At 39.8% G+C, this 26,640-nt stretch overlaps 1 protein-coding gene across 1 annotated transcript in view; it reads right to left on the reverse strand.

Moving 5' to 3' along the window:
- Positions 1–5,905: 5,905 nt before the first annotated feature.
- DOK6 (docking protein 6) overlaps positions 5,906–26,640 on the reverse strand; it is a 272,321-nt gene continuing 251,586 nt past the window's right edge. Inside the window, exon 8 of the mRNA XM_019729346.2 lies at positions 5,906–6,643. Coding sequence (XP_019584905.1) covers positions 6,504–6,643 — 140 coding nt within the window. The 3' untranslated portion in view covers positions 5,906–6,503. The remainder of the gene's footprint in view (positions 6,644–26,640) is intronic.

The following is a 26,640-nucleotide window of genomic DNA, read 5'->3' on the forward strand; positions in this document are numbered from 1 at the left end:
GACTGATTTGTTTCTGTGATTCACACAATGACCGCTATAAGGAAAATAATACAGTGTCATAGAACTGGAAAGAATCTCTATTTTCTATTTCAGGTCTTCACAAAAATCTGGAGCTTCTTTTCCCCCGCTCCACCCGTGGACATATATTTTTAAAGAAGAATAAGCATTGTTCCTTGTATTATGCAATAGATATGTAAATCAGAATTTGACTAATCAAACTATTTCATATTGACCTATATCATGTTCATTTCTGATTCATATTGAATATCAAGATACTATTATTTTATTCTTCATTTCCCCTGCCTTTCAGCCCCTCTGTCAAGTAGTGAATGATATTGAAAAACCATAAACGCCCCTCACGATGCTTTGTTTGAGAGAAAACCTGCAGTGACTTTAACAATGAAAATCAAATCATTGTCTTGATCTTCTTTTCCTGAATTTGCATTTTTAAATCTTGGATGCCTGAAAAATAAGCAATTCCTCTGAGGCTGTGGGTCACGTGGGTGAATTAAGACAGCAATCAGATTCCAATATAGACACAACCACCCTGTCATGGTAGATGCCTTGCTTCATTTGCCACACAATTCTGGGTCTACAACAAGGGTTGATTTATGCTCTTTTTAAGTCTAAAATCATCCCGAAAGCACAGAACAGATTGAGAACATTAATTGTATCAGCTACTGAAACTAGCCCCACATAAAATTAAAAATTTTTAAATCCATTTATTCCTTTTCAAATTGGAATCTGGAACATGGGTTAGGGTAGCAGACATAGAAGGTGAAGTAAAATTCAAACTTAGTAAACAGAATTATTAGGAGGAAGTTGACATATTCCTATTACAAGTGTGTTTTTCCTCTCCTTTAAATGTTTACAAGATATTAAAATTTTACACTAGGGAAAAGTGTAAAATTAAAAATTTAAAATTAAAGTGTATGAAAATCACAAGTAAAATGTGGTTTTCATATTTAGTAATTTTAACTTATTTCTAATTTATCTAAACTTCAGTTAAATAATTGCCTACTGAGGTGTATAAGGAAAAACTTGCCGTGTAAGGTATTTTAATGTAAAAAAAGCATTCCCCAAATTTGAAATGGAAGTTTTTCAAAGTTCACATGGAAAAAAAACAAAAAAACGTAGCCCTGATGTTATTAATTCTTTAACAGAGTTGTGACAAATGCCACAAATAATTAAACCAAAGTCCTACAGAGTAATAAAGGTCCCCAAATAATAATCATAATTACAACATGATAAATTAGTAGGAATACAAAACATCGACACTTACTTAATTTTTTTTTTCAGTTTTACTATCATTTTAGGAAAATTCTGAAATTTCCAACAAAGAACTGCATGACAATGTAAGAATAGTAACACTTATGCCAATCATTCATGACCCACAACACGTCTAATGAGTTGCCCCATAAAGTCTCTCTATTGATATAGTCGTTGGTGCGTCCAGGAAGAGTTAGGGACATCTGAAAAACGCAGGAGACCACTTACATGTACAGGGCCTATGAGCTTACAGGCCACGTGGCATTTCTCAAGTCCCATTCCATCTCACTGGGAGACCGGATGGAGCCGAGGAAACATTCCCGGACCAGCAGCCTGAACTAGGGGAACCTATTCCTGACTGTTTCTTTCCTGTAAATAAATTACACCATCCATGGGTTTCGCTTTTGTCCCAAGCGGAACATAAAATCCGACTTTCCTTCTACATGATTGCTTCCAGAGCTAGCTAACATTCTGCTTGTCTAGAAAATGGGCCCCAAATCTCCATGGAAGTCTTAACTATCTAATGCCTCATCTTGTAATAAATTGTAGAAATGATACAACAAAGGGTCACATTCTCTAGTAAGAAAGGAAGGGTTTGTGGTAGTTTCAGGCAGAAAAAGTGGGTTAAGCTTTCAAAGTACATTTACAGAGAACGCACACATGAGACTGTGGATCTCTTCTGACACACTGAGCCCCCAGCCAACCTCACTGATACTACATCTTCATGTTGAAACTCCAGTGCTCGACCATACAAACGTGAGCCTCACGCTGCGGGAGAGACATGTTACCATGGGGATTTTGTTACACATTGTTGTGCGCTAAATACTTTTCACTAACCTAAAGGAGCACACTTGTTGGTAACGTGCTGTCTTTGTGTGGTAACTGAACCACGTCTTGCATACTTAGTACTCCGTGGAACTTGCATACTTAGTACTCAGTGGAACTAGTAAAGGTGACCTGGGACATGGAGCTGAAGTTAGAATGTAAGGAAGGTGTTACGCTGGACATGTCATTGGAGTCTTTCCAATCTTACCTAAATGGTTGTCCTCCTGACTAGTTTCTGTCCTCCTCTGTACCCCCTCCATGGGAAAGGGCACTCCATAAATTTCGTAGGCTAGGAATTCATTTGTGTGACACATCATCGATTATTGCAATTATTGATGCATGTCTAGGAGGCAAAGTTTTATCTATTTTGAGAAGGCTGAGGTTGGGGGCATTGTAAAGTATAGTTAATTATTGGTAAAGTAATCTGAAGTTGTAAGATAGCAACAGGCACAGTATGTTAACAGAATTGGAGAAAAACACATACTTTTCACTTTGAGCAGTTCTTAGCATAATATTTGTTATAACGTGAAGTGTTATAGGCCTTTTAGGCTCAACCCCACTGAATGTATACTGCCCATTTATTGTGCTGTGTCATAATAATCAAAACTGGCCTACCGTTTTTTTATGAGAATATAATTTGCTTAGCTTGTTTTCACTGTATCATTAACGGCCCATTTTAGGAAGTGTCTCAAATAATCTAGGGAATAAGGTACTCATGCTTTTTAACAGTTTCTGAGATATTGGCCAAAGAATGAGGGGCAGACTTCATGTTTTTTTTATGATGTGTTTTTAATATCTACTAGAAAAATACCACATGCAATAAATTGGATCTGTAGAAATTGCTAACAGTATAAAGTTATTTATCAGCCCACTGTTTCTATATTGGACAGAAAGTATAGTGGCTGACCAGTTTACAGGTGATAACGATTTTCAAACATAATTGCCCAAAGAAGAGAAAGGAAAATTGTACAAGATACGAGAACTAGTTACTACTTGGTGAAAAAGGTGACATTTACTATTAATAAATATGTTTCACTTTATTTCACATGCTCTATCAAACAACATCTTCCCTAGCATATAAGTAAATATATATTTCTTATTTCATTAATTTCAAATTGTGGCTGTGGCCAGAACCTATTAATTCATAAATATTTGCAACCTGCATCAATAAATTAATTCTGAGTGCCTATTACGCATTCAATGAATAAATGAAAGATGTGTTTTTATTCCCCCATCAGAATAGTAAACCATTGGGTTACAGTTATTTTGGACTTTTCTGCATTTTAAATATAATATCATGTGTACAACAATATTATCAGAAGAAAAACCTGGGGACTTAAAAAATGAATCCCCTTGTGTAAAGTTTCTGTGAAATGTGTGGCCCCCAGGCTGTTCCTGGTGTCAGAAGAGCCTTTACAACTGAGTTGGGTTCCTTCATCATTCTCTCTTCCAACCTGATATGGAAACTGTGACCCTCCCCTTTCATCTATCTCAGTCTGGATGGAAGCCCCAATTGAGTCACTTTCAGAAGAAACCAAAAGATGTCTTTGGTTCATAGCCTGTCACTCCCTCACAATGAAAAAGTCATGCGTATATTAAAGATACAATACAGTTTCTGAAGGGAGAACAATGACTTGCAAGATATAGAGGCATCTTCAGTCAAAAAGCTACAAGTGTAAGGGAGTTGAACACTTGCCTATGGCCACTCTGGTTGCTCCAGTGGAATTGATTTTACGACGTTCCAAGAGACTGGTTCAGTAACATTTCATCTTTGGTTTTTGCAGACAATTTGTCTGTAGACGATTTATTGTTATTACAATGCACACTGCCTTATGTCAAAGATACTAGGTTATTATAAATTCTCCTATCTGTTCATTTAGCAATTTCGACTTAGCTACAATTGTAAGTAGAGTTGGAGGCGTCTGCTAGAATAAATCTCCAAAAATGTACCATGACAGATTTTACAGCATTATTCTCATTGTGATGAGATTGGATAAAGACGTGGAAAGGAAATTTCTACCTCCCAGACTCTTTCTGCGGCCTGATGTTCGGAATGAACTGGCCCAAGGTCATGCCTGTTCTTTGGTACTCTCTCAGCTGTGCTCATGGGAAATAATGACAAGCAAATGGTGTCCAAGAACTCATGCAGGTATTGTGTGTCCCACCTAAAACACATGAGAGCAGACTCATCTAATTAGCAGAATCCCTCCTGGACTCGCTGTCTGTGCTTCTGGCACATTAATAAAGCTGAGACACTAACCAGGTCCCTTGGGGGCCTTTCCCCAAAGTCCCTTGCAGAAACTTGTGGTCTCTAAGCAACAGCTCGACCGAGTGAGCCGGCGAGAGGCTTGCTCTGAATGTGGCACCACTAGGAGCTGTGCTCAGTGGTCTCAGCTGGGAGTTGCTCTGGTGGGTGTTACTAATGGCATTTCAAAAGCAAATGCCACGTCCTAAAGGAATTCAGAGGTGTCTAACTCTGAACGCTGGGATTTCAAGGGAGGCTGTATCATTGTCACGAGCCAATCATCTTCTCTTCTGCTGTGTCAGCAAAATTCACAGTGCCGGGCACTGGAGTAATTTTCTTTTTATCCATGAAAGCTTAGGATAATTATTTTTCACAGCCACATTAACTCTTATGATTAGCATCTTGATGGGGTTTTCATACTTATCTGAGAGATGCGGGTTGTCTAGGTAGTTGCTATAATTGCAGATTTATCAAGGAGACACCCAGAACCATTTAATTCTGCAGTAATTCTCTGGAATGAACTGTCGACCTGCATTTAAGCTAAGGATAGGGATGAAACAATATCTTATCGCAGATCAGCAAAACAGGCACCCTTTCAACAGACTAACTTTGACAGTTCAAAAAAATGTTGCTTTAGGGAAAAAAAAATCAGGTTTTCATCTTCCATGACCTGGGCTCACTGCTGTTTCAAGGCCCCTGGGGATATTTGTGAGCTGACCATCGAGGCACGTGGCATCAGATAATGTGTGCAAAGTCATCTTTATTTTTACTCGCATGAACTCCACAACTGAAGGCAAAACTACCTATGTTGACCCAAATTAGCCAAACTTCCTTAAGTCATGTGGAAACCACCAATTTCCTTTAAACCTTGAAGGTTTGTCATTACTGTCAGGGATGAAAAAAAATGATGATTAATCTATTTCCTCAGGAGCCCAGCCTGCCCACGTTCAGGAAGGAAAGCAAAGCCCAGCAAATCCTGGTTGCTCATAAAAGACAAGGTCCTGTTGGCTCTCTGAGGACAGCATGTGTGCAATTTTAAATGACATCTACAACCCCTGCGTGTTGTCCCCATGACTGCAAAATAGCTCGGTTCTTCTTAAGGGTATGTTTATCTGAACTGTCTTAGAGCCTTCTTTTTCTCGGGATTAAATGGAAGCCGTCTGGTGAGCACACCCGTTCTTCCCCATGTAGCTCAGGGGCGTGGCCAAAGGGAGAAACATTATCAACACAAGGGCACACTAACCAGAAAGACAGAGAGGTGAGGTGTCAGTGAGGCGTGGGACAGTTAGACCAGTTCTTCTGCTTCCCAAGTGTACCCCTTCTCACATTCTCACTCTTGTCACAGGAGCAGAATTGACTATATAAATACTTTTTCTGATAAGAAGCTTTTTTTTTTTTTACAGCACTATTTTAAAAATAGCTATTCAACATAACAATCTTAATTTTAATGCACCAAATTACAGTTTTGACAATTTAAGTGAGCATATCCTGTCACCCTCAGCACACATTTGATTTATGCGTTAAATATAGATGGATATAGCAATATCCATATCTATATTTGTGTACACACACACACACACACACACACACACACACACACACACGTAGAGCTACATGGCCCTGCCTAATAGTGTGTTCTAAATATCGCGTTCCTTTCATTTCCACTGGGTTATTTATATGGAGCTTTACGATGCCATTTGTGGAGCTTACTACATTTGATCCTGCCAAAGCCTTCCAGGCACACAGCTTGTGGTGGATCACCTTCTGTCTAGGACCGACCCTGCCATCAGCCAGAGGCCTGAGCCATGAGCACAGGGGTTATGCCCACCACCCAGGGGTTATGCCCCATGTGGGCACCTGTCACAGTGCCCCGGCTACTGCTACCATCGGACCAAAAGAATGTTATTTAAATGACTGCTCATACGATTTGGATTCTATTTTTGTAAAACATAGATTTCCCCCCAAGAAACTCAATAAGTAAAGGACTTAGCCACGGAATCAAGGAAGCAGAACTCCAGTTTTTAACCTTCCACTGGGATTGGGGCGAGACCCGACCCATTTCAACTTTTACTGCAATCGGTCTTCTAGGAGGCAGAGGGTGCAATGACCCTACTAGCAGGTCCAGGACAGACTGTCTCTCTGGTCAGCAGTGGCTCTCTGTGTGTCATTGAATGAGGCTGGAGCTGTAGCTGAATCCATAGCTGCTGGACCGGGACAAAGATTGCTGAGTCTCTTCACTCTGCTCCGAGGCATAGCTGGGAAAGGTCTGTGCACGTGACATCTTCGCGGAACCAAACCCGTGACCTGGAGAGATAGGCAGGAAGGAGAGCTCTACTAAGAATCAGATTCAGAAAAGCAAAAGGACATATTGAAACAACAAACAAACAAGAAGCCCTCCTAGCTTCTGTATTTGAGCTCCAAGTGAGTAGGTAAAAATGGAGAAACCTGGAGCCTTATTCCTTGCTGAGTTAAAAATGTTTCCTTCTGGGCTTAATCTTTTCCTCAGAGGTGTCATGTCAAAAAGTCTGGATGCCAGAGAGCTAGGTAAATTCTCTAAGGAACTCAAACTTCTACTGTCGTTCAGCTTTGGAAACAAAAGCAGACAAGCTTTTCAAAAAGATCTTGTTTCTGATAAAGAGCCTCTAAGTTTCTTTCTTTTCTTTTCTATCACTGTCAGCCCACAAAAGCAAATTACACACTTTCTCAAAACCTTTTCAAGTAGGCAAGCCATACTTTATCCGAACTATCAATTATCAGGAAAGGCTTTCACAAGGAGAGCGTTTGAGGCCTTGGGTTATCCTAACAGATCTGTAAGTAACTGAATCCACTTCATGATCTAGTTAACCCAAATGTGAACCTTTATACTTACTAAAATAGCCCAAATGTTAAATCTGACAGAAGATATATTTTAAGAAAATTCTACCAATGCTTTTTAAGGATATGTTTATACTGTTTATATTAAACAATTTATATCAAACAGTTTCTCATTTAGAGTCCTTTTTTTTTGAGGTCACATGGAAACTGGTGATCACATCCAGTCTTCTCCATGTGGTTCAGTGGGATGGCCAAAGGGAGAAATATTGTCAACACAAGGGAATTACCAAACCCCTGGGATGAGAAATTGGTCCAACACACATAAAACCAGAAGTGATTACTGAAAATCTTGTCAGAATGCTAAAACTGTAGGGAGAAAGTGTGCATTCTAAGGCTTCCGATGAACTTTCTCCCCATGCTTCTTATTAACCAGTAATTAATAATTCTTCATAGTTGAGAATGATAATTATCTAATAGATGAGCTTAGTGGGGAGAGAAGAAAAACAGATCCTGTGAGCTCTGCCCTTTCAGAGTGTGTATTCAACCCAAAGGAAGAGCTGTATTGAGCTTGATTGGTATTTTTCCTGGTCTCTGTGGTGAAGACCCCTGGGAAGACAATCTGTTACACAGAAACACTGGACATCTCGCCAGGCCCTCTGGTGGTGCTGTCCTTTGCAAGGTTGCACGCTTAAAGCCATTTCATTGTCAGGAGTGCTTGGTGACTTGGAACATATCCTTGCAATGTCTGAAACTCGGGATTCAGGGAGGAAATGCAAATAAATTGGGTAATCAAAAGCTAATTAAACTAGCAGAACCCCTTAATGTTAAAAAATCATGAGAGCAAAAATCTTGTTTTCTAACTGAAAATCATTTTTGATTCACTGTTGGCTTGGTTCTCTTGCTGATTGAGATTCAGCACGCAGATCAGGGAGCAGAAAGATGTGGGCACTTCCTCCTCGTGCCCTCTGCCCTCCTGTGGTCCTGCCACCCAGTCTCCTCCTGAGCTTCCAGACATTTCTGCTCCTTTCTCTCTCTCTCCCAAGGCCCCTGATCCTGATTTGCTCCTTCAGACCTGAGGGCGGCAATGCATGCGGCTGTTACCCTTCCTTCGCAAATCTTTATTGGTTATGTAACTGGCCACAGCTCTTTCAATTGTCCACTAAATTCTCTTAAAATCTGGGAATAGGCAGAAGACTGGAGAAGTCAGAGGGGAGGTTAGGCGTGGGAACTCAGGAGTTCAAACACCATATGCCTCCTTTGCTATGTAATAGGTGTAACTAACCTTGAGATACTTACTTCGTCTCTGGGTTTCTCAGTTTCCTTATTTGCAGATTCTGGATGACATTAATGGTATTACACGGTTCTTTTGAGTATGAAATCAATGTATATAAGTTGAATTCATACATGTTAAGTGCTATTACCATAGTAAGAGATCGGCTGTCACCACAGACTCCAGCAGGGTCATCTATATGGGGTGGTCAGTGCAAACCTGCCTAAGAAGGTGGCATTTTGACCTGATGTTTATATGACAAGGTTGTGATACACTAATTGGACATGGGAAAAATCACATAAAATTTTTAACAATTTTGCCTGTTTAATTTACCATTGACTTGCTAGATGATAACTCAGAGTTCCTTTAAGTGGAGATACTGGCATTTATAAGCATAAATCAGGTGGAAATTCTAATATTAAGGCCACGATCCTGGCCTTGGTTTTGTCCTTTTATTTTTTTTAAAAAATCAAGAAGTTATCTGGAAGAGAGCAATGCTGAAGCACGCCTTTAATTCATGTTACTTGCGGGCTAAAAGCTAAGGATTAAGTTGCAAACTCAGAAGAGTCTTTGCCTGTGCACACAGTATTTTTACCCTAGACTCTTGGGTGTCAAAGGTGAATCGTGCAACTAATATTTGCCAAACATCTGCTAAAACAATTAAAACTCCACAGCGGAGACAGAGTAATGGAAAGTATGATCCCTGACTTTACAGGGTGCACAAGCTGCTTTGGGAATGACCATCAGACAAGGACAGACAACAATAAATATGAAATGAAGAGTCCACACAGCCTATGCGATGCAAGGTCAGAGCAGGACACTAACGGAGCTTAGAAGAGCCAGTTATAGAATTGTACACGTCAGTTCGCTCTACAGTGTGTGCAAACACCACCACCAGCACCACCGTGGAATTCTGAAGCATACTGACTTGAGTTCTTTCCAGAGCTACCGTCCCTCTTTGTGCTTCATTTTCCTGCATGGAGAGAACAGATTTTCCTGAAGTGTTTTGAAGATGAAATGAAATGCATATAGGAAGACACCTGGGATGGTAGGTACACAATAAATGTTAGTTTCCTCCCTTCTTTCTATACAGAATGGGTCCACATTCTTATCGTTCTTTTTGTTCAACGTCTATACTTCCTCCATCATCTCAGTGTGCTGTCCCTCACCATGACAGGTTTTGAATGTTATTTCTCTTTCAGGGTCAACATTGCTTTCTTCATCTCCACCAAGAACAATTTCTAGTCTAATTGGAAATTAAATTATGATTTTCCTTACCTCAACCACTTCTTTACAGACAATTCACAAGTGATGCTATTTAATATTTATCACAAAAATAACATACCTCAATCAGAACTGTACATATGAAGGCTTAACAAATACTGTTTGATTTTGACAACAATAAGTATGAGAACAAAGAGAGAAATAATTAAGCTTTTTCTCAACATTCATTTGAATTATGCCCTTCGGCACTGTTGATGAAAACAAAACAAAATACAGAAATCAACTTTGTGGCTTAAATGAAAAACTTTATAGACTAGACCTGTTCACTCCACTCAACAGAGACTCTATTTAAATGCTTCCTAAACTTTTGCTTCAGCTCCCCTGCTAAGGGCAGATAAGGTGACAACAAATTTGTTAACAGCGATTAGTCTATCTTAAAAGACTTTTTGCATTTTGTTTTCTACTTCATTGTATACTCATATTTGTTTTAATAGAAAACACTTCCTACCCATATATTCAGATAACACTGGCAATCTGGGAGAACAACACATCACATTTACCTGGCGGTTGGAAGCGTACTCTGAAATGACACTTCATACGATCCCCTCACCCTGTCTTCCCAAGCTGAGAAATATAGTTCTACTCCACAAAGAAGGAAACCTATTAGATATAGAGATGTTCCAAACATTTGCATTATTCTAACAAAAACATGACTCCTCCCAATTCTGGAAACAAGCATACCACGTGGTGAGAAAGGTGACGTCACTCCTGCTGTAAAGGAGAACCTTCCCTGCTGCGTCATAAAAGATGCAAACCAGCAATAAACTAGGAAGAACACAAATGCAGCAGAAAAATAACAACCACATCGGAATGCATGACCAGCGCTCACATCACATCTAGGAAAAAAGAGGGAGAATGACAGCACCTTCCTAAGAGCCTGTCCTTCCCCAGGAATTTAGAAACCCGCCGCTGCCAGTGCCGTCAGCAGTCACCACTGCTCAGTTCCTTTCCGCGCGCCTCTGGTTTTCTATGCTTCCCAACGTCTATTGTGTTCTTTACATAGAAGTGGGGACTGAGCCCCAGAAAGCAGTTTCCAGGCTCTCGGCCTCACCTAGACAGGTGCTGGCTCAGGTAGTAAATGGCCATCGATTGTGATTGGATGGCCATCAGCTGTGGCTAGTTGGCCGTCAGCTGTAACCAGTGAGCCATTGGCCACTAATATAACTGCTGTGGGTACACTAGCAGGAAGAGAGAAGAATGGGGGCTAGCAAGAAGATGGTGGCTGGGCTGGCAAGCGTGGATGGTGGTTTGCGGACAGTGTGGATCCAGCCTCCACTGAGAGTATAGTGCCGCCAGAGAGAATATAGTGGTATGACTCCCCCATCTATGGCTCCGTGGGTGTTCCTTTTTGGCCTCACCATATCCTGCGTTCTTGTGTGGGGAGTGGGAGCAGAGACCCCGCAGGCCGCCCCGCACGACAATAGAATATAAAGGAACTTGTTTCTCTAGGAAGTCAGAAGAATCCTGAAGCATAAAGCTTGTGGTTATCAATTGATGAGAAACAATGGTCTCAGTAAGGGGACTTGACTTGAATTTATGTGTTTTATTACTTCGTTAGAATCTGGGGGAGAGGAAAGGTGCTGCCCCTTTAAATAATAAAACAAAACTTTAAAAATCAAAGCAGAGAAAAAAAATGAAACAGTTGTTTCATGAGGGAGGGGCCTAGAAAGACACAGAGGAGATGCTGCCTCCAGTTAACCAGGGGTTTCTGGCCACCAGGGGGAAATGCGGAGGCAGAGGGCAGACCAGGCCGGGATGCTGGAGGTTGGAATGGAAGAACAAATGGGGTGTGAACTGAGGTCTCTAAGGGCTCTCACTGCAGTGACTCAGGGGCCACAAGGTTTCTATGGGTAGAAGTGACCTGGGCTGTCTAAAGTATCTCGGTAATAAGCTACTGTATGTTAGTTTTGCTTAGACATACCAAGGACGCGTCGTCAGCATCTCTTCTGTAAGCTGTAGTATTTGATTTCACTCAATTCATTTTAATTACAGCTCAGACCAGACTGTTTTGGTTTGATCTCTGTGCTCTCCTAGGGGGCGCGTCTGAAATTCCTGTGCACATTCCAGGGTCCCAGTAGCTTCATGACCCTTGGATAGATTTCTTGGGGTTATGGAGGCTCAGGTTCAGCCCATTTGAGCCAATGAGGAGTAAAGATCACGGGTTTCAACCCATAAAGAAAGTGATTTGGCAAGGCCGTGATATAATGACCACTGTTCACTGAGTGCGTATTCATGCAGACCTTATGCTAAGTACCTTAGAAATGTTGTTTTTAAAAGTCCTCATATCAATTCCACCAGGCGAGGTTATATGCCCTCGTTTTACACGAGGAACAAACAAAATCGAATTCTCCAGGTGTTTAATGACTTGCCAAGCTGTTAAGTGGTAGAACAGAGTCAGACCTAGGTCTGCTGGAAACCGAAGCCAAAGCACTGCTCCCGATGAATTGCTACATTTCCTCATAGAAGGGCTTACACATCTATCTTACTTCAGGAATCATAAAGTACGTACACATTTATACACACATAGCTTCAGAGGAGAATAAATAACTGTTTTCACAACCCAGTTCCTAAAAGCTTGATTGACGTGCCTCTAAAGTGGTGAAGTATATTGGCAAAGGACCAAACAATTCAAGCAGCTAAAACTGTCTCAGGCAGCTCGGGCCGTGTAACAAAGCACCACAGGCTGGGGGCTTAAATGCCACTTGGGTATTTTCTCATCATTCTGGAGGCCAGGAGTCCAAGTCTTGAATGGGAAATATCCACTCGTATTATTAAATTTTATTAGTACCCAGCCTACAGGTATAAAGAGATTGGTGGGTTAGCAAAAACACCCTAACACAGAAAAATATCAGACACAATGTAGATGAAAATATTTTAATTTGCCTTAAAGATGGTTTAATTTCATTCATACAGAATTACATGTAATATTAATTTCATAAACTCTCTAGAGTAAAAATAGTGTTATATGTAGTATTCTGGTTGATGTGGCATTCATTTATTCCTGTTACCTGCATTTAATTTCTCTTGTATTCTAATTACCTACTGGGATATTAATTTTCTACAACTGTGATTTCTTTGTAACACTTAGCGGAACTCTTCACTATTATCAGAATTCATTTGAATAATTGTGGAGTTTATAAGCACTCTGTGGCAGCCAATAAAATGGTAAATATTGAAATGAAATAATCTAAGTCAAAACATAATATGGGGAGTAGAGCATACATGAAATGAAACTTCATTAATGTTAATCAATAAGAAGGATGAGGAAATAGTATATAATGAAAAATTCAGATATGTAGTTTTTGAACTATAAATATTTCATTGCTATTTTCAAGGGTTCAGTGATAACATTTTGAATGCTATGCTATGTTAACAAAAACAGAAATATGTATTAATATATCTTTGTTTCCATTTCTGGACATATTATTTGTCGATAGTTTTACCAATCAAAGACTATTTAAGTCATGAAGTAGTGAACTCCCAGTCCAGTTGTCCCATAACTACAATCTGAGGAAAAGTCACATTAATCGCCTACAAACCAATAACAAGAATACATATACTGAATGGATTGTCCTTAAGATGATGTCTTAAGGAGAAAATGGAAAGTTTTACTTGCTATAATTCTTCTCTATAAAATTTAAACTGATGCAAAGAAACACTTTTCCATGAGAACGAGATTTCCCTACATAATATGTACTTAGAGATTTGAGTTACAATAGAAATATTACAGCAAAATGTATGGAATATTACATAAGTTTACACAGGAGGAAGTTTGCAAAAAGCTTAGACTAACTATGAGGAACATTAACAAAATTGTTTAAAATTTACTATGGTTTTCACATAGTGCAGCACAATTTTATTCTACAGTCAATACAAGGCTAAGCAGACATTTAGTCTGAGGATTTCTGAAATGAGTTTGAGGATATGAGTCAAAAAAATTGCTTAGCCCTTGATAACGATTTGATTTTTCATCTCATTCTCTGTAGAAGTTTGCCTAGAGCGGTTTCTTCTAATTAGGTTGATTTTTCAGAGATCTGTGAAAGCATTCTGATAATCACAAACAAAATTTTGTCTTCTTATGCTTGTAAATATTTCCTTTGTTAGCATAAGACCCCAATGCCCAAATGGTCATGGCTTTTAAACTCTTTGTGTCTCACCATTATGGAGTAAGCCCTCATGATGCTAATAATGAAATATAAAAATCCAAATGGTGAGTGGTAGCAGATGAGATTGGGATACGGACAGGGGACACGTCATGGAGAGTTTGTTATGCACTACTAAACAGATTGGATATTTTTTCCAGTAGGTGACAGAAAGCTTTTGAACGATTTTTAAGGTGAGTGATTGGATCAGATTTGGATCAGCTCATTCTAGGGGGACTGCAGAGTAGCTGTTCTCAATCCTTTTTCCACCATAATACATCTGATGGATAAAACTTAGCCCCAGATGGAACAATTTCTCATGGAAGGCGATTTCAATGATAAAATGATGCCTCTGGGTTTATGTGCATTTCCTAGGGTTTATTTATAATTCTTCTCCATTTTCTCCAACTAATCAGTATTCCTCCAGGTCCAGGAGGAGAGCTGATAACTGCTGGTTCTGATCTTGATAAAAATGAGGCCAGAGGAATTAGGTGTGGTGGGCAGTTGAAGAAGTTCATCCTCCTTGAGAAAGCTCTACAAGTATTTCTTAGTATAATGAAATTCAATAGTCTAAGTTCTGAACTATACAATCAATAGACTGCAGTAATTTCAGGACCTGGAAATCTGAAATCTAGACAATGTTCTGGTTAGCAGCCTTTCCTGGAGAGTAGACACTGCAGTGTATCGCTGTTAGTATTATAAACATCCAGGTAAATAAAGAACGAGATCTGCGGTTCACGAAAAAAGAGTCAAAGTGCATAGGACAACGGAGGGATTCTGTTGACGTTTCTTAGGTTTTATGAGAAACTGCTGCAAAAAATCGAAATTACTTTTCTAGGCAGGTTGAGAAACCCTTGGTAGGTATTGTATTATCATTGTACCCAGCAGGCAGCAATACAAGTCATGATCTTAACCCTGTGTTAGGTTTCCATTTTTAACGAATTATTTTTATTCTACTCTCCCTGCATGGGAGGCTGAGATATATTTTTATCAGTTATTTTTCATATTAAGTACGCACGTCAAAAGGCTAAAAGAAAGTCTGTTTGGAATATGTAATTGCCATTTTACAATGTCATGTTGCCTGTACTGATTTCATTGAAAACCAGCCAGACAGGGGAGGGCTGGGGAGCAGAGACGCTCAGGCCAGTCCTAGCGCTCAACAGATGACTGACTTTGGGTCTGATATGGTCGTGCACCGAGGAGCAGAGTGCCTGGCTCAGGATGACACTGAGCATCAACATTTATTGAGCACTAACAACGTACCCGGAAGTTTCTCTTCTGCTGATTTATTTAATCAGGTGGCCTTCCAGGGTTGGTGCTCTCATAACTGCAGAAGCAGCTCACATGGCTCTATGCTGTTTAATGAGATACCGAGCTGCTTTTCAGAGACAGTGGACCAACGCCACAAGTCATGCAGCCGAAACAGGCACAGAGGAGAGAAAGGTGACCTCCAGCTGTACTTCAACTAAAGTCCCACTCGTCCCACCCCCACAGAACCAAAGGACTAGGGCATAACTGGAATGTGAACACAGAACCCTTTCAGAAGCCCAGGTTCCCCTCCCCAGGAAGACCCAGGGCTGATGCCCCTTTCCCATCGATGGCCGCGTTCTGAGGTCCTCCAGTTAAAACTTCCTCACCAGCACTTCTGCCTACCTGTTCCCTCTAACCCCTTAAAAGCCCCTTATCCTAGTCTAGCGAGCAAGATGGACTATTAGGTCTCCCATCTTCTCGGCTGGCGTCTTCTCCATCGATAAACCTTTCTTTACTCCAAACTCAAACGTTTTGAGCTTGGGCTTTTTGAAGCATCGGGCACGTGAACTTGGGATTTGGTGCCAGTTTCGCTGTGACTCTGAGGTACACAGATGCTGACGTGGGGACTCAGCAAGATACGTGGCTCTTCACCGATCCCAGAAGGTTAACTCTACCACGGCTCAGAGCGACGATCAGGAGAAGGGCATGTTTTGCCAACAAAAACACATTTTAGAGGCAAAGCTGCAAGCAGTCCTCATCATTTTTGTTTTTTTCCTTTTCATTCCACACAGTTTTCTTGAGTTTCAAGAAAACACAGGGTAATCTGAATTATTTGTATTTCCTATTACTTGACAAGGAGAATGTGGAAATTCACTATTTTTTTCAAAGGGTTTCTATCCCTTCAGGTGTTTCACTTCTATATCATAAATGTGAAAGTCAGAAATGTTAGTTTTTATCATTTATTTTTATATTTAACAATCATTTATTAAAATAGAATGCTAAATCTTAGAAAGTTACAAGCTATAAAGTAGCTGAATTGTTTTTGGACTATGTCGCTCACAATGAGTTCACCAGTGTTTCTAAATTCACTTTATGTCCACGGCTGCTATAGAACTTGACTATTTTAACGCAAACCATTCATGTTTATATAATTAATAACACTCACTTACTATAAACTGGTAAATCATATAAAGATTACATTTTTTCTAAATCTTAACTAAGTCCAAGACAGCAAAGGTTTATGCCTGCTGAAGTCTGTACACCTCTACACCGGCACATAAGTCTGTATAATTCAATCAAATTAAAAAAAACAATTCTGGTACTGGGAAATTTGGTTAGTTCCTTGGAGAAATGTGTTAGTTTATATTCTTATCTACACTGTGTGTGAAAATAAATTACAGAGAACTTGCAAACTAAGTGAGAAAATAAGCATCAAAAAACACTGGAAAACATCTTGAATCGGGAGATTTTTCTAAGTACGAAAGTAGTTGAAGTTAAAGTAAATGGTCATTTGTCATATTTTGACACGAAGTCTGAAAAAAATCAAATCCTGAGTTTAACTCCTCTAGACCTTGGCAGCACTGGGTGACCACCAGGAAAGGGTGATATTGCCGTCTTTTATCAGCTGCTATTATTATTATTATTGGGGAATATTGGGGGACAGTGTGTTTCTCCAGGGCCCATCAGTTCCCAGTCGTTGTCCTTCAATCTAGTTGTGGAGGGCGCAGCTCACCGGCCCATGTGGGAATTGAACTGGCGACCCTGTTGTTCAGAGCTCGTGCTCTAACCACTGAGCTATCCAGCTGCTGCCTTGTCAGCTGCTATTTACATTAACGCTTCATCCTGGATTCACCGAGGAGTCATGGCAGTGATGGTGGGTGGGCTTGAAGTGATCAGAAAACTAATTTTTGTTAAAAATGGTAAAGGAAAGTATATTTTTCCTTAAGACAAGTCAGCCTGATATGAGCACATTTTCCATTTCCTTTGCTTTGGTCAGAGGCATACATGTATCCTTTCAGGTTGGCAGCACTACCATCTAACAGCTGTAACTTTTGATCTTTAGTTATACGTGTTTTGACTTAAAATGCCATTTTTCTGGTAGATAGCCCATTCCACACATAAATCCAATGAAATGATAATGAAAGCATCTCTTAGTGGGGAAGAGTGAAGCAACTGAGACAGAACAGGCCTCTTGTGATGCTAGGAGTATGGAGTTATAGAAGGAAGGTCGCAGGGGGACACTGAGAAAAGAGAAAGGAGAAAGAACTCTGCTTCACAAGCCACCCCTTCCTCTTCCTCTTAGTTTCCTTTCCTCCGTTTTTGTCTTTCAAGGAGATTGGAAAAACCAGTGGGTGGCACCAAAGATGAAATGGGCTTGTTTGGCCATTATCATACATTCAAGTTTTCAGTAATACTGTTTCCTTTTTATAGTTTCAAGTAATTGTGTGCATTTTGCAAAACCTAAGCTGAGTCGTAAGTCATTGTGAGTAGCCCACGTTAGCAGTTCTAGACTCAGATAGAGTTGGTTGCAATACCGGCTCATTCACTTTCTGGCTAGTACTCATTCAATAACATGGCACGTTCCTTAGCCACTCCAGACTTCACTTATGTCACCTATAAAATGAGCTTGTGAACCAAACATGTGAGCATTTGATCAGATGGTGTATTTAATGTGTCTAGCACAAAATATTACATTTTGTAGGTACCTAAAAAATCAGGTACTAGTATAACATGAACTGGGTCCTAGGAATTTGGTAGTAGTGTTATATGATTTGGCCCTATCAAATAAGCCCTTCTATTTCCATCAATCTGGAGGAAATCAGAAATGTGTTTCTTAGAAAGAAAATTAAAGAGAGAAGCTCAGATGTGTAAGAAATATATTCCTCCCACTTATGAAAGAAATGCCTGGAGGACCAGAGATGGACCCTGAATACTGCTGATACTGTCAGACTTACAGACTTTATGTCACTTAAAATTTGAGCAGAGTTATGATATAAAGGACTTAAATGATTTCAGCAGGTTTAGGAACAAGACTGAGATGACAAAATGCTATATACCTTTTTGAGTTTTTGAAGAGAAATATAAGAAAGTGTTAAAAACACATTTCAGGGCGTGGTGGACTTGAGTTCGAATCCAGCCTCTGTAACTTAAATCTTAGGTTTCTGATTACCTGTAAAGTGATAATACTACTAGTAACTACCCAGTGTTGTGAAGATTAAGTAACACAATGTAACTAAACTTATGGATAGGCGAAAGCCCAATAAGTTGGATTAGTTCCTTCAATTTGCTTATTTGATATTTACCTTGATATTGTTTAATTTACTAAACAACTAGGTTCTGATAAATTAAAAAGATCATCCCCCCCCCAAAAAAAATAGAGGGTGGAGGCAGCTTTGGGGTTCATGACTGGGCAAGCCCAACAACTGGCAATCTGACAGCTGCAATGTCCTCTATCACTTATAGACAAAGAATGAGAGGCTTTTAAGATGAATAAAACCTTTGTGCCTCTCCAACTTGGCATCCTCAATAGAATAAGACAGCCTGACCAGGAAACCAAAACATGTCTATTAGTGAGAAGCAGTATTTCAAAACTGAGCCCATCGTTCTTCCCTACCCAGTTTCCCTCTCCTTACTTCAGTGAATGGCACCCATCAACCTGACAGCCATGTCAAAGAACTGCAGCCATTCTGGTCTCCTTGCCTTTCCATCATCTCCCCTCCAGCCATCAGTCATCACGTCCTATAGTTTCTGCCTCCTGAAAAACTCTTGACTCCATTTATTCTTCTCATGCTCACGACCCCTACATTGAATTTCTCATCAGGTCTATGACTACAGCCACCCAACTGGTCTTCCTGCAATCTGTTCTTTGCCAAATTAATTATGCACACCTGGTGGTCTCCCCCGCCCCCTCCCCCGGCCCAATACCTTCTTAGGATAAAGGCAAACTCCCTAGCATAGTAGTTATGGTTCTCAATGGTATGACTTTGGGTTTCTTTAGTTAACCCCCATGTGCAAAAACCATCAGTTCCACTCCTCTCCAGTAAAAATCTATGGAAAAACATTGTTTTTGCTTGCAAATATGGTTTCAAGACAAACGTTCCAGCGTTCCCTTCTAACCAGATGATTACCCGTAAACTCTTCCCTGTCTATATATGTAAACATGTATTGGAGCTTCCCCTAAGGATTCTTTGTGATTTGAATTGTGCTTACTTCTCCATCCTGTGGCATGGTTTTCTCCTCTGCTTGGAATGTCCACCCTCATACCCATTTGCCCGTCAACTCTCCCTTTGCTTTAAGAATTCACTTCGGAAGCCTTACACGTTCTTCCACTATCCCTCCCAGCCTGCGTCAGGAGTCACTCCGCGGTGTTTTCTTAGTACCACCTGCATACGCGTACCTCTAGCTTATCTCTCTACCTGGTGTCGCCTCCGTGAGCTTCTACCGAACTTGAGGAGAGGAAACTTATTTACTTTTGCATCTTCGGAGCCTTGTAAAATGCCAGGCTCATGGCAGGCACCCAGTAAATATTAATGAATAGAACTATGAAAAATGCATTCCGCTCCCTCCTCTGTGCACAGACAGAGTAGAACATACAGAGAAATACAGCTATCTTGGGGATTGCCTTGCTGATCTTTGAAGGTCAGTAATTATCTGTTGAATCAAAGTGATTTAATTATGTGGCCTGGTCCTGGCTCATGGGAAAGGACAACACTTTTTTAAATGGAAATTTAAATAATATAAAGCTAAAAGTGATTATGCAATGTACACTACAGGTATACATATGAGAATAAGGAAATGACTCTTTTAGCTTCGTTATACACTGGTCCCAACAAATGTACCAATTTAAAAAGGTTTAAAAGATCTAAACAGATGTGGACTTAGTCAGAAACGGAGGACAAAAGACCTATGTAGTGAGAGTTTGTTGGCAGACACTCCTCCATGAGTCTCTTGCATTTCTGCACGTTTTGTGAGCAGAAGCATTGATGGTCTTTGTTCTGGATTATCTTTCCAAGGACATCTGTAGAGCAAACATCAGAAGATGGAGACTGTCTTCCTCTGGAGCGCAGGGAAGATTTGTTTGTGTCCAGTATAATAAAGACAACGGCTCCCTTTGGAACAACTGTCAGGCTGGATTCGCCCATTATAAAATACTGAGGTTCCCTAAATGTGTGGTTCCTCTCCTATAACACCAGTTGTTTCATGTGCCAGTGGCACCTAACTCTCTATGCATCTCCCTGTAGGATCTGGGGCTCAGGAAACCAACATAAACGCTGCTGTGAGTCATAAAATACTCTTTGTCTCTGATCCAAGCATCTCATGACTTTTGCCAAAACCCATTGAGCTGTGGCAAGCTAACTTGCTGGCTTACACATAGGGTGAACTCTTAAATCCTTAAAACTGCTTGACAATGTTAATAAATAGTAATGTTTAATGATTCCGATGCTAAGGGTTGTGCCTTTGGATTTTTGTTGGATTTTACAGTTACTCATCATTTAGGAAGAGTCTGCTAAGTTTCAGTAAAATTCTTCCTTATCTGAAATACACATCATGTCTTAATGAGATAATTTACATGATAGTGACTAATAGGATAGTTTCATAGAGAGAGCTGAATAGCTCCATGATATATGAGAAAGAAAGAATAAATATGGGCAATGTTTTCACTAGAGAATAGAACAGTAGGTAAGAGGCCTCTTACCATTCAAATTCATGAGACTCAATTCATAATGATTAATCAAAATTAATTTCCAGGAATGACAGTTCAGTCACCTGAGAAGATATGCTGCAAATATTTATTATAAGGCAGATTTGGTTGCTGTCATTCTTTTCATGGGGACAGTCTTTTCTTCAGATGATTTTTTTTCTTTTTGTTTTTTTTTAACAATAGCATGCTGTCAACATAAAGATAAAATGGGGGAAAAATCAGAGAGCTCATTTGATTTTCACAGGGAAGAAAGAAACATTTATTTTAGGACAAACACAAAGCAGAGAAAATGAATGATTCCTGTGGTTTTAGAATGAAGCTTTTATCCTGTTAGAGCCTTTGTTGAAAACAGTGAAGCATGTTTTAATTCTGAATATAGAAAATTGTTCTCAAAGATTTGCTGCACCTTAAAATTACTCTACGAGACTACTGCTCCACCACAATAGGGTACTTTAAAGATAGAAAATAAAGAGATTACAGGGCAAAGAGCTTACAAGCTGTGCTGGTTAACATTCAGAGGATGATTCTCTGGACAATATATCTCTTATCGGAGTTCTTTTGTTAAGATAGTTTCTTTTTGTTCCCCATGACAGTTGAACTGAACTAAGAAGATGCAGTCATGTGTATGTTAGAAGATCCTGTACTGGCTGTTAGAATGCATGACGGAAAGCAGAGAACTGTGGTCCCCACATGAAGTGTGGGGAACATGGGATTTGAGAAGCAAGTTGAATATCAGGTGTACTTGTTCTATCGATAACTGTCAATTACTGACTTTTCTCATGAGTCTAGACCATTTAATGATTATGTGCAATTTTCACAGGATGGTTGATGCTTGATTCTATTGGCAAAAATGTGATAATGTAATAAATGAATGGTTTATTAACCATTTATGATAATGGTTTATTATCCAATGATTACGTTCTTTTGATGTTTATGAAAGATTTGTCTTTTTGGCGTAATAACAGTAGGTTCTGGTGTGTTTATATGTTGCATTTGTATGTTTAAGTTTACGGTTTAGCACTACTTTCAATCTTTGTGTGGAAAGAGATAATGATATAAAAATAGTAAATTTAAGGTCAAATGTCCCTCCTAATCTTCATTTTTTGTGTGTTAACCTATGCAGCCTGTGGGGCAAATCCATGCAAGAGGCAGCCAGATTCTTGCTTGACATTCACTGGTATATTATTGGGAAAACTTCATCAGTGACTTGCAAAATTATGCGTGGTGTTCTGCCTTTTGCTCTCTACTGATAATAATTACTTTAGAAAGATTCATGAAATCTGCATATATATATTTATCATATTTAAAAAGACGATATTTAGTTTTCTTTGTAGCAGAAACTACAAAGAACAATACTTTTTGTTCATTGAGGTCCTCGAGAGTTGGGGTGTTAGTGTGGGGATTCGTGTAGGGACTAACTGGTGGTTAAGATCATTGCCTGAAATCACATTTAGCCTCTGGGATTGGATGTGCTGGAATGGAAATTGATCTAGGACAAGTTGCAGTGAGACCCAGGGCAAAAGAGCTCCTCACATTCTGTGTCACATCCAGGATCCAGGGGTGGTTGCTTGTTTGATGAGCAGCAGCTTTGAAAATTTGCACCAATGAAATGTATTTCTCCAGACATTTTTTTTTTTTTCATTGCATGCATACTTTTCAGCCATTGAGAAGAATACATGCTGAAATGAATGGCTCTTATCCCAAGACTAAGATAATGACATGGATTAGATTGTGAGACACATTAAAGTGAAGAAACACATGGAGCTCAACAAAGAAGCACAGCTTCGAGCATTTACTCCTGATGAAATGGCACTGCCTAATGCACCTGTGATCCTGTAAGAACATTCCTTGCTCCTAGAATACCAGGCAGGCATTCTCTTATGCAAAAACTAACAATGGTAAAATCAAAAACTCCCTTATACGTGTGTGAAACTTCTTTTTTAACTTCTATACACATTTTTCTATTGAACCCTTCCAATAGCCTTCAAAGGGGAGTCCAGAAGAGAATTACTACTCAGATTTCACTGGTGACAACTGGAGGCTTGAGCGACTGCATTGTGACCCTCTTTGCTTCCTTAGGAGGTCACCAAGGACCCTTTAACATTCTGGCCACAAGATGGCCAGTTCTGAGTCCACTTCCTACTTCCTGGGCAAAAAAGCAATGTGTGAGAATTCTTCTCTGCTCTGTCAATAAGCACCAAATAGGGACTTGGGGTTTTTTCCTTGGGGGTTTTCATCAAACTCCCACTGGAAGACATTGCTGAGATACCATCTTCATTTCTTGATGATGACTTTGCTTCTCTTCTCCTCCCATGTCCTATTGGCCTAGCACTCAATGGTCAGGAACAGTCCCAATACCAATATTTTTATTGATTTTTCTCAAGGTCACTAGGTTCTAGGCCAAAGTCTGTCCCTTCCTTTCTCCCTGGGAGGGACCCTCCCATCCCTCCTCTCGTTCCTGGAGCCCTACCCCAGCACCTGCCATTCCTGTTCCTCTTTTGCTACAATGGTTCTCTTCTGGGTTATATCCTCTTGGCCACAAGCGACATATTTGACCAAAGTAGTAATATATCTGCATATTCCTTTCAGGCTTCATGATATTTTCACAGGGTTTTCCGAACACAGACCCCAGGGCTCCGCCTGTAGAATTTCCCATTCACTAGGTTTGGGGAAGGGCCTGAGAATTTGCATTTCTAACAAGTTCCCTGGTGATGCTGATGCTGCTGCTTTGGGGACCACATTTTAAAGAACTACCGGCCTATGTAATTTCTAAATTCCATTAAGTTTTAACCATTGTGACTGGGAGTAAAAAGATAGTAGTCACTGTCAGTAAACTCTTAACAAAACTGTAGCTTGGCACTTCTGACAATGAGTAACTTAGATGGAGTATGCTCACAATATATCCACGGGCTTCTCCTGACCAGGTCTGCCTAAAGCTTGTTGGGGATCCAATATTGGTTTTATTTTCCATTTGAATATATGATGAACTTGAATGACTACTGTTTACATAACAGAGATTTGTAGAGACATAAAAGCCAATTTGCATGCAATCTGATTCCCGAATGAGCTTGGTGTTGAACATAATAATGTTATATAATAACCTGCCTAGTGGGGTGAGTCTCCAATTACCTAGCCTGCCTTGTAAAATATTGATTCTTGAGGTTGATGGTAATGAGAATACAGTGATTGATAAATGGGATTTATACTGTAATTCAGGATCTCAGAAAATTAAGCCCCAAGAGGAATTTATTTGGGCTGTGTAGCTTATTTCTAGTCAAGGCTGCAGCTGCAAAATTTATCTTTCTTATCTATTATTCTGTTAGGTTCATGGGTTCTCAGGGAAATAATCCTATTTTCCTGCTTAATAAATACAAGGGAAGCTCATTAATTACACTGAGATTAACGTGGCATTTAGTGCAGACACTAAAAAGTGCATTACATTAAATATTTGACCTTTTACAGTATTAAAATATTGGCATGGGCTAAAACTTAACATATAGCACAAGTCCAAAACTAGAATTAGCGTGCTCCTGCAAATTTTTATATTTTGTTCTTCTGGCTTCCAATAACAATTTATAGGCAGCAAAACCATCTAAAAAAAACATAAATAAAACTAATTTTCTGAATTATGTGGCTACCATTAAATACATCATTTATTATATTAATTATAACAGAACAAGTAATTCTCTTTGGCTGGGGTCTTACTATGTTAAAAGACTAAAAAGAGCCCAGATAAGAAAGACGTTTAAATGGATTAATGCAAATTTTCAATTTAAAACTTTGAAACACACCCAAGAAATCTTGAAAGAAAAGTAAACAGTAAAGCATAGAACCTATTTTTTCTTTTTAGTACACACACACAAATTCTATCCCTTCCCTTAATAATAAATGAAAAACTTGTTTGAAAGTACAGGTGCAATTCAAATGAATTTTCTTAATATTTATTCATATATTTGTACCCTAAGAAGTTTCAGTTAAGCTTGCAAACCTTTAGTCACAGCTTCAAAAAAATGTGTGTTGCTTGTTAATTGACAATTCTCAAACATTATCATATATATGCTTTATATTTGGGGGAAGATCTATTTGGAAATACTTAGGCCTATTTGGCTTTTTCTTTTAACCTTTCCTCATGTGTGTATCAGAGGTCTCTTCACTGTGTTATGGTTTTCTGGAATGTTGAGTGAAGACTATGAACTATAGACACAGCTTCAGTCAAAACGATGGCCCCACCTAGTTTGTGTGTGTCTACGCGTATTTATAAAAAGGGCTACATGTATTTTATTTTTCACAGGTTATGTCATCAATACCCTTATCTCTTGGGTCATTACTTCTCAATACTCACTTCTTTTATGAAAACCTTTCAGTGGCGCTGACACCTTCATAACCTTTTCCTCCCGTCTCCACCCCCATGAAAGGACAGACCACGTGAAGTAAAACCACCCTAGGAGAGCTCATGCACTTTTGTCCTCTGAGATGACAATACTGTCTGTGATGATGAGTTTAACATCTCACCAGCAGCAGGCCTCCGTTAGCTTTTAAGGCCCAAGTGGAGGAACTGTGTCTCTCTATGAGCTCTACAGGTTCAGACTTCCATTGACAGCACTTACTCCTAACAACAGTTCAATGAGTGGGTTTCAAAGCACCCCACCGAAAGCCTGCATGTGGGCAGTGAGAGGACGCTGAGTATCTTTCTGTAATCGTTGAATCAGGAGCCAGGTCAGTCTCTTTTGAAATTGATTCATGCCATGTACTGTGCATGGCACACACTACTTTTAAGGGTATGACTGTTAATATCCATCAGACCCTCCCAGACTGACAAAGTTCCATCAAACATGGGGCAGTCTTCTGTCCTTAGCAGGGTGGTATACAGGTGAAAGCCGACAGACAGAAATTGCTGTCATTTTTGCCAGATCCATGGGTTAGACTTATATATATATTAAAATAAATCAGTTAGAACTGAGGGGAAGGGCTAGGAGGGCACTCTTCAAATATTAGCACAGACGTTCACAGCAACCCTTTTTCATCAAGCGGAAGGGCAGAACTTGGATGAAAGAAACAGTGAATGTGGGTCCCAAATACACCAACAAAGCAAGCCAAACTCATGGGTGCGTTTCCACGCCCTTTCTCTGGAATTCTCACTCTTCACACCATGGTGTTACTAGGCTCACCTCAAAGTGACAGGAGGTGCCAGGGTCCAGCCCTCCTCATCCAGTAACTGGGATTCTGGCCACAGCCAGCTTTCCCCAAACTGTTCACTGTCCCGATAATTGCTCTGACATTTCATTTCTCTTCTCTCGGCAGGAAACAGTCAAGCAGAAAGCTCATTCTTCTGGAAAGCACTCAGGCCCTCCGTTCCAGGATGATTGTGGTTCACGGTTCGCTGGTTAGTTCTTTCTCCACACGGTCCAGGATGGAGTCCCACAGTTTGATTCCTCGGAGGAAAAATAAACCTGGGCAGACACAGACAGCTGTTTCTCTCTTCTTTCCCACTTGTCAAGAGGTGGTTAAAAGCAGATAAAGCCTCTTATTAAAGACCTTTACTTTGAGTGCAGTAAGACATTCTATTTATCCTGCCTGCCAAAAGGGTAAAATTCCCCAACGCATTGTAGTAAAGTGAACCAGTTCGGATAATGAACCAACTTTGTTTCCCAGAAGACCTGGCACTTTGCCGAGCACACAGTTGGTGCTCGGTAAACATTTGTTAAGTGAATGCAAGCATTAGAAATTGGACCCTTGTTCTCACATCAAGCAATGCTGTTTCAAGGTTTTTCATCATTTCTGCTTTCTCTGGTGATCTTTCTATGCATCACTATTAAATTTTCCCAAAATGTTTGCACAC

The sequence above is a fragment of the Rhinolophus sinicus genome, linkage group LG09 (assembly GCF_036562045.2).
Source record: "Rhinolophus sinicus isolate RSC01 linkage group LG09, ASM3656204v1, whole genome shotgun sequence".
Classification (NCBI taxonomy): Eukaryota; Metazoa; Chordata; class Mammalia; order Chiroptera; family Rhinolophidae; genus Rhinolophus; species Rhinolophus sinicus.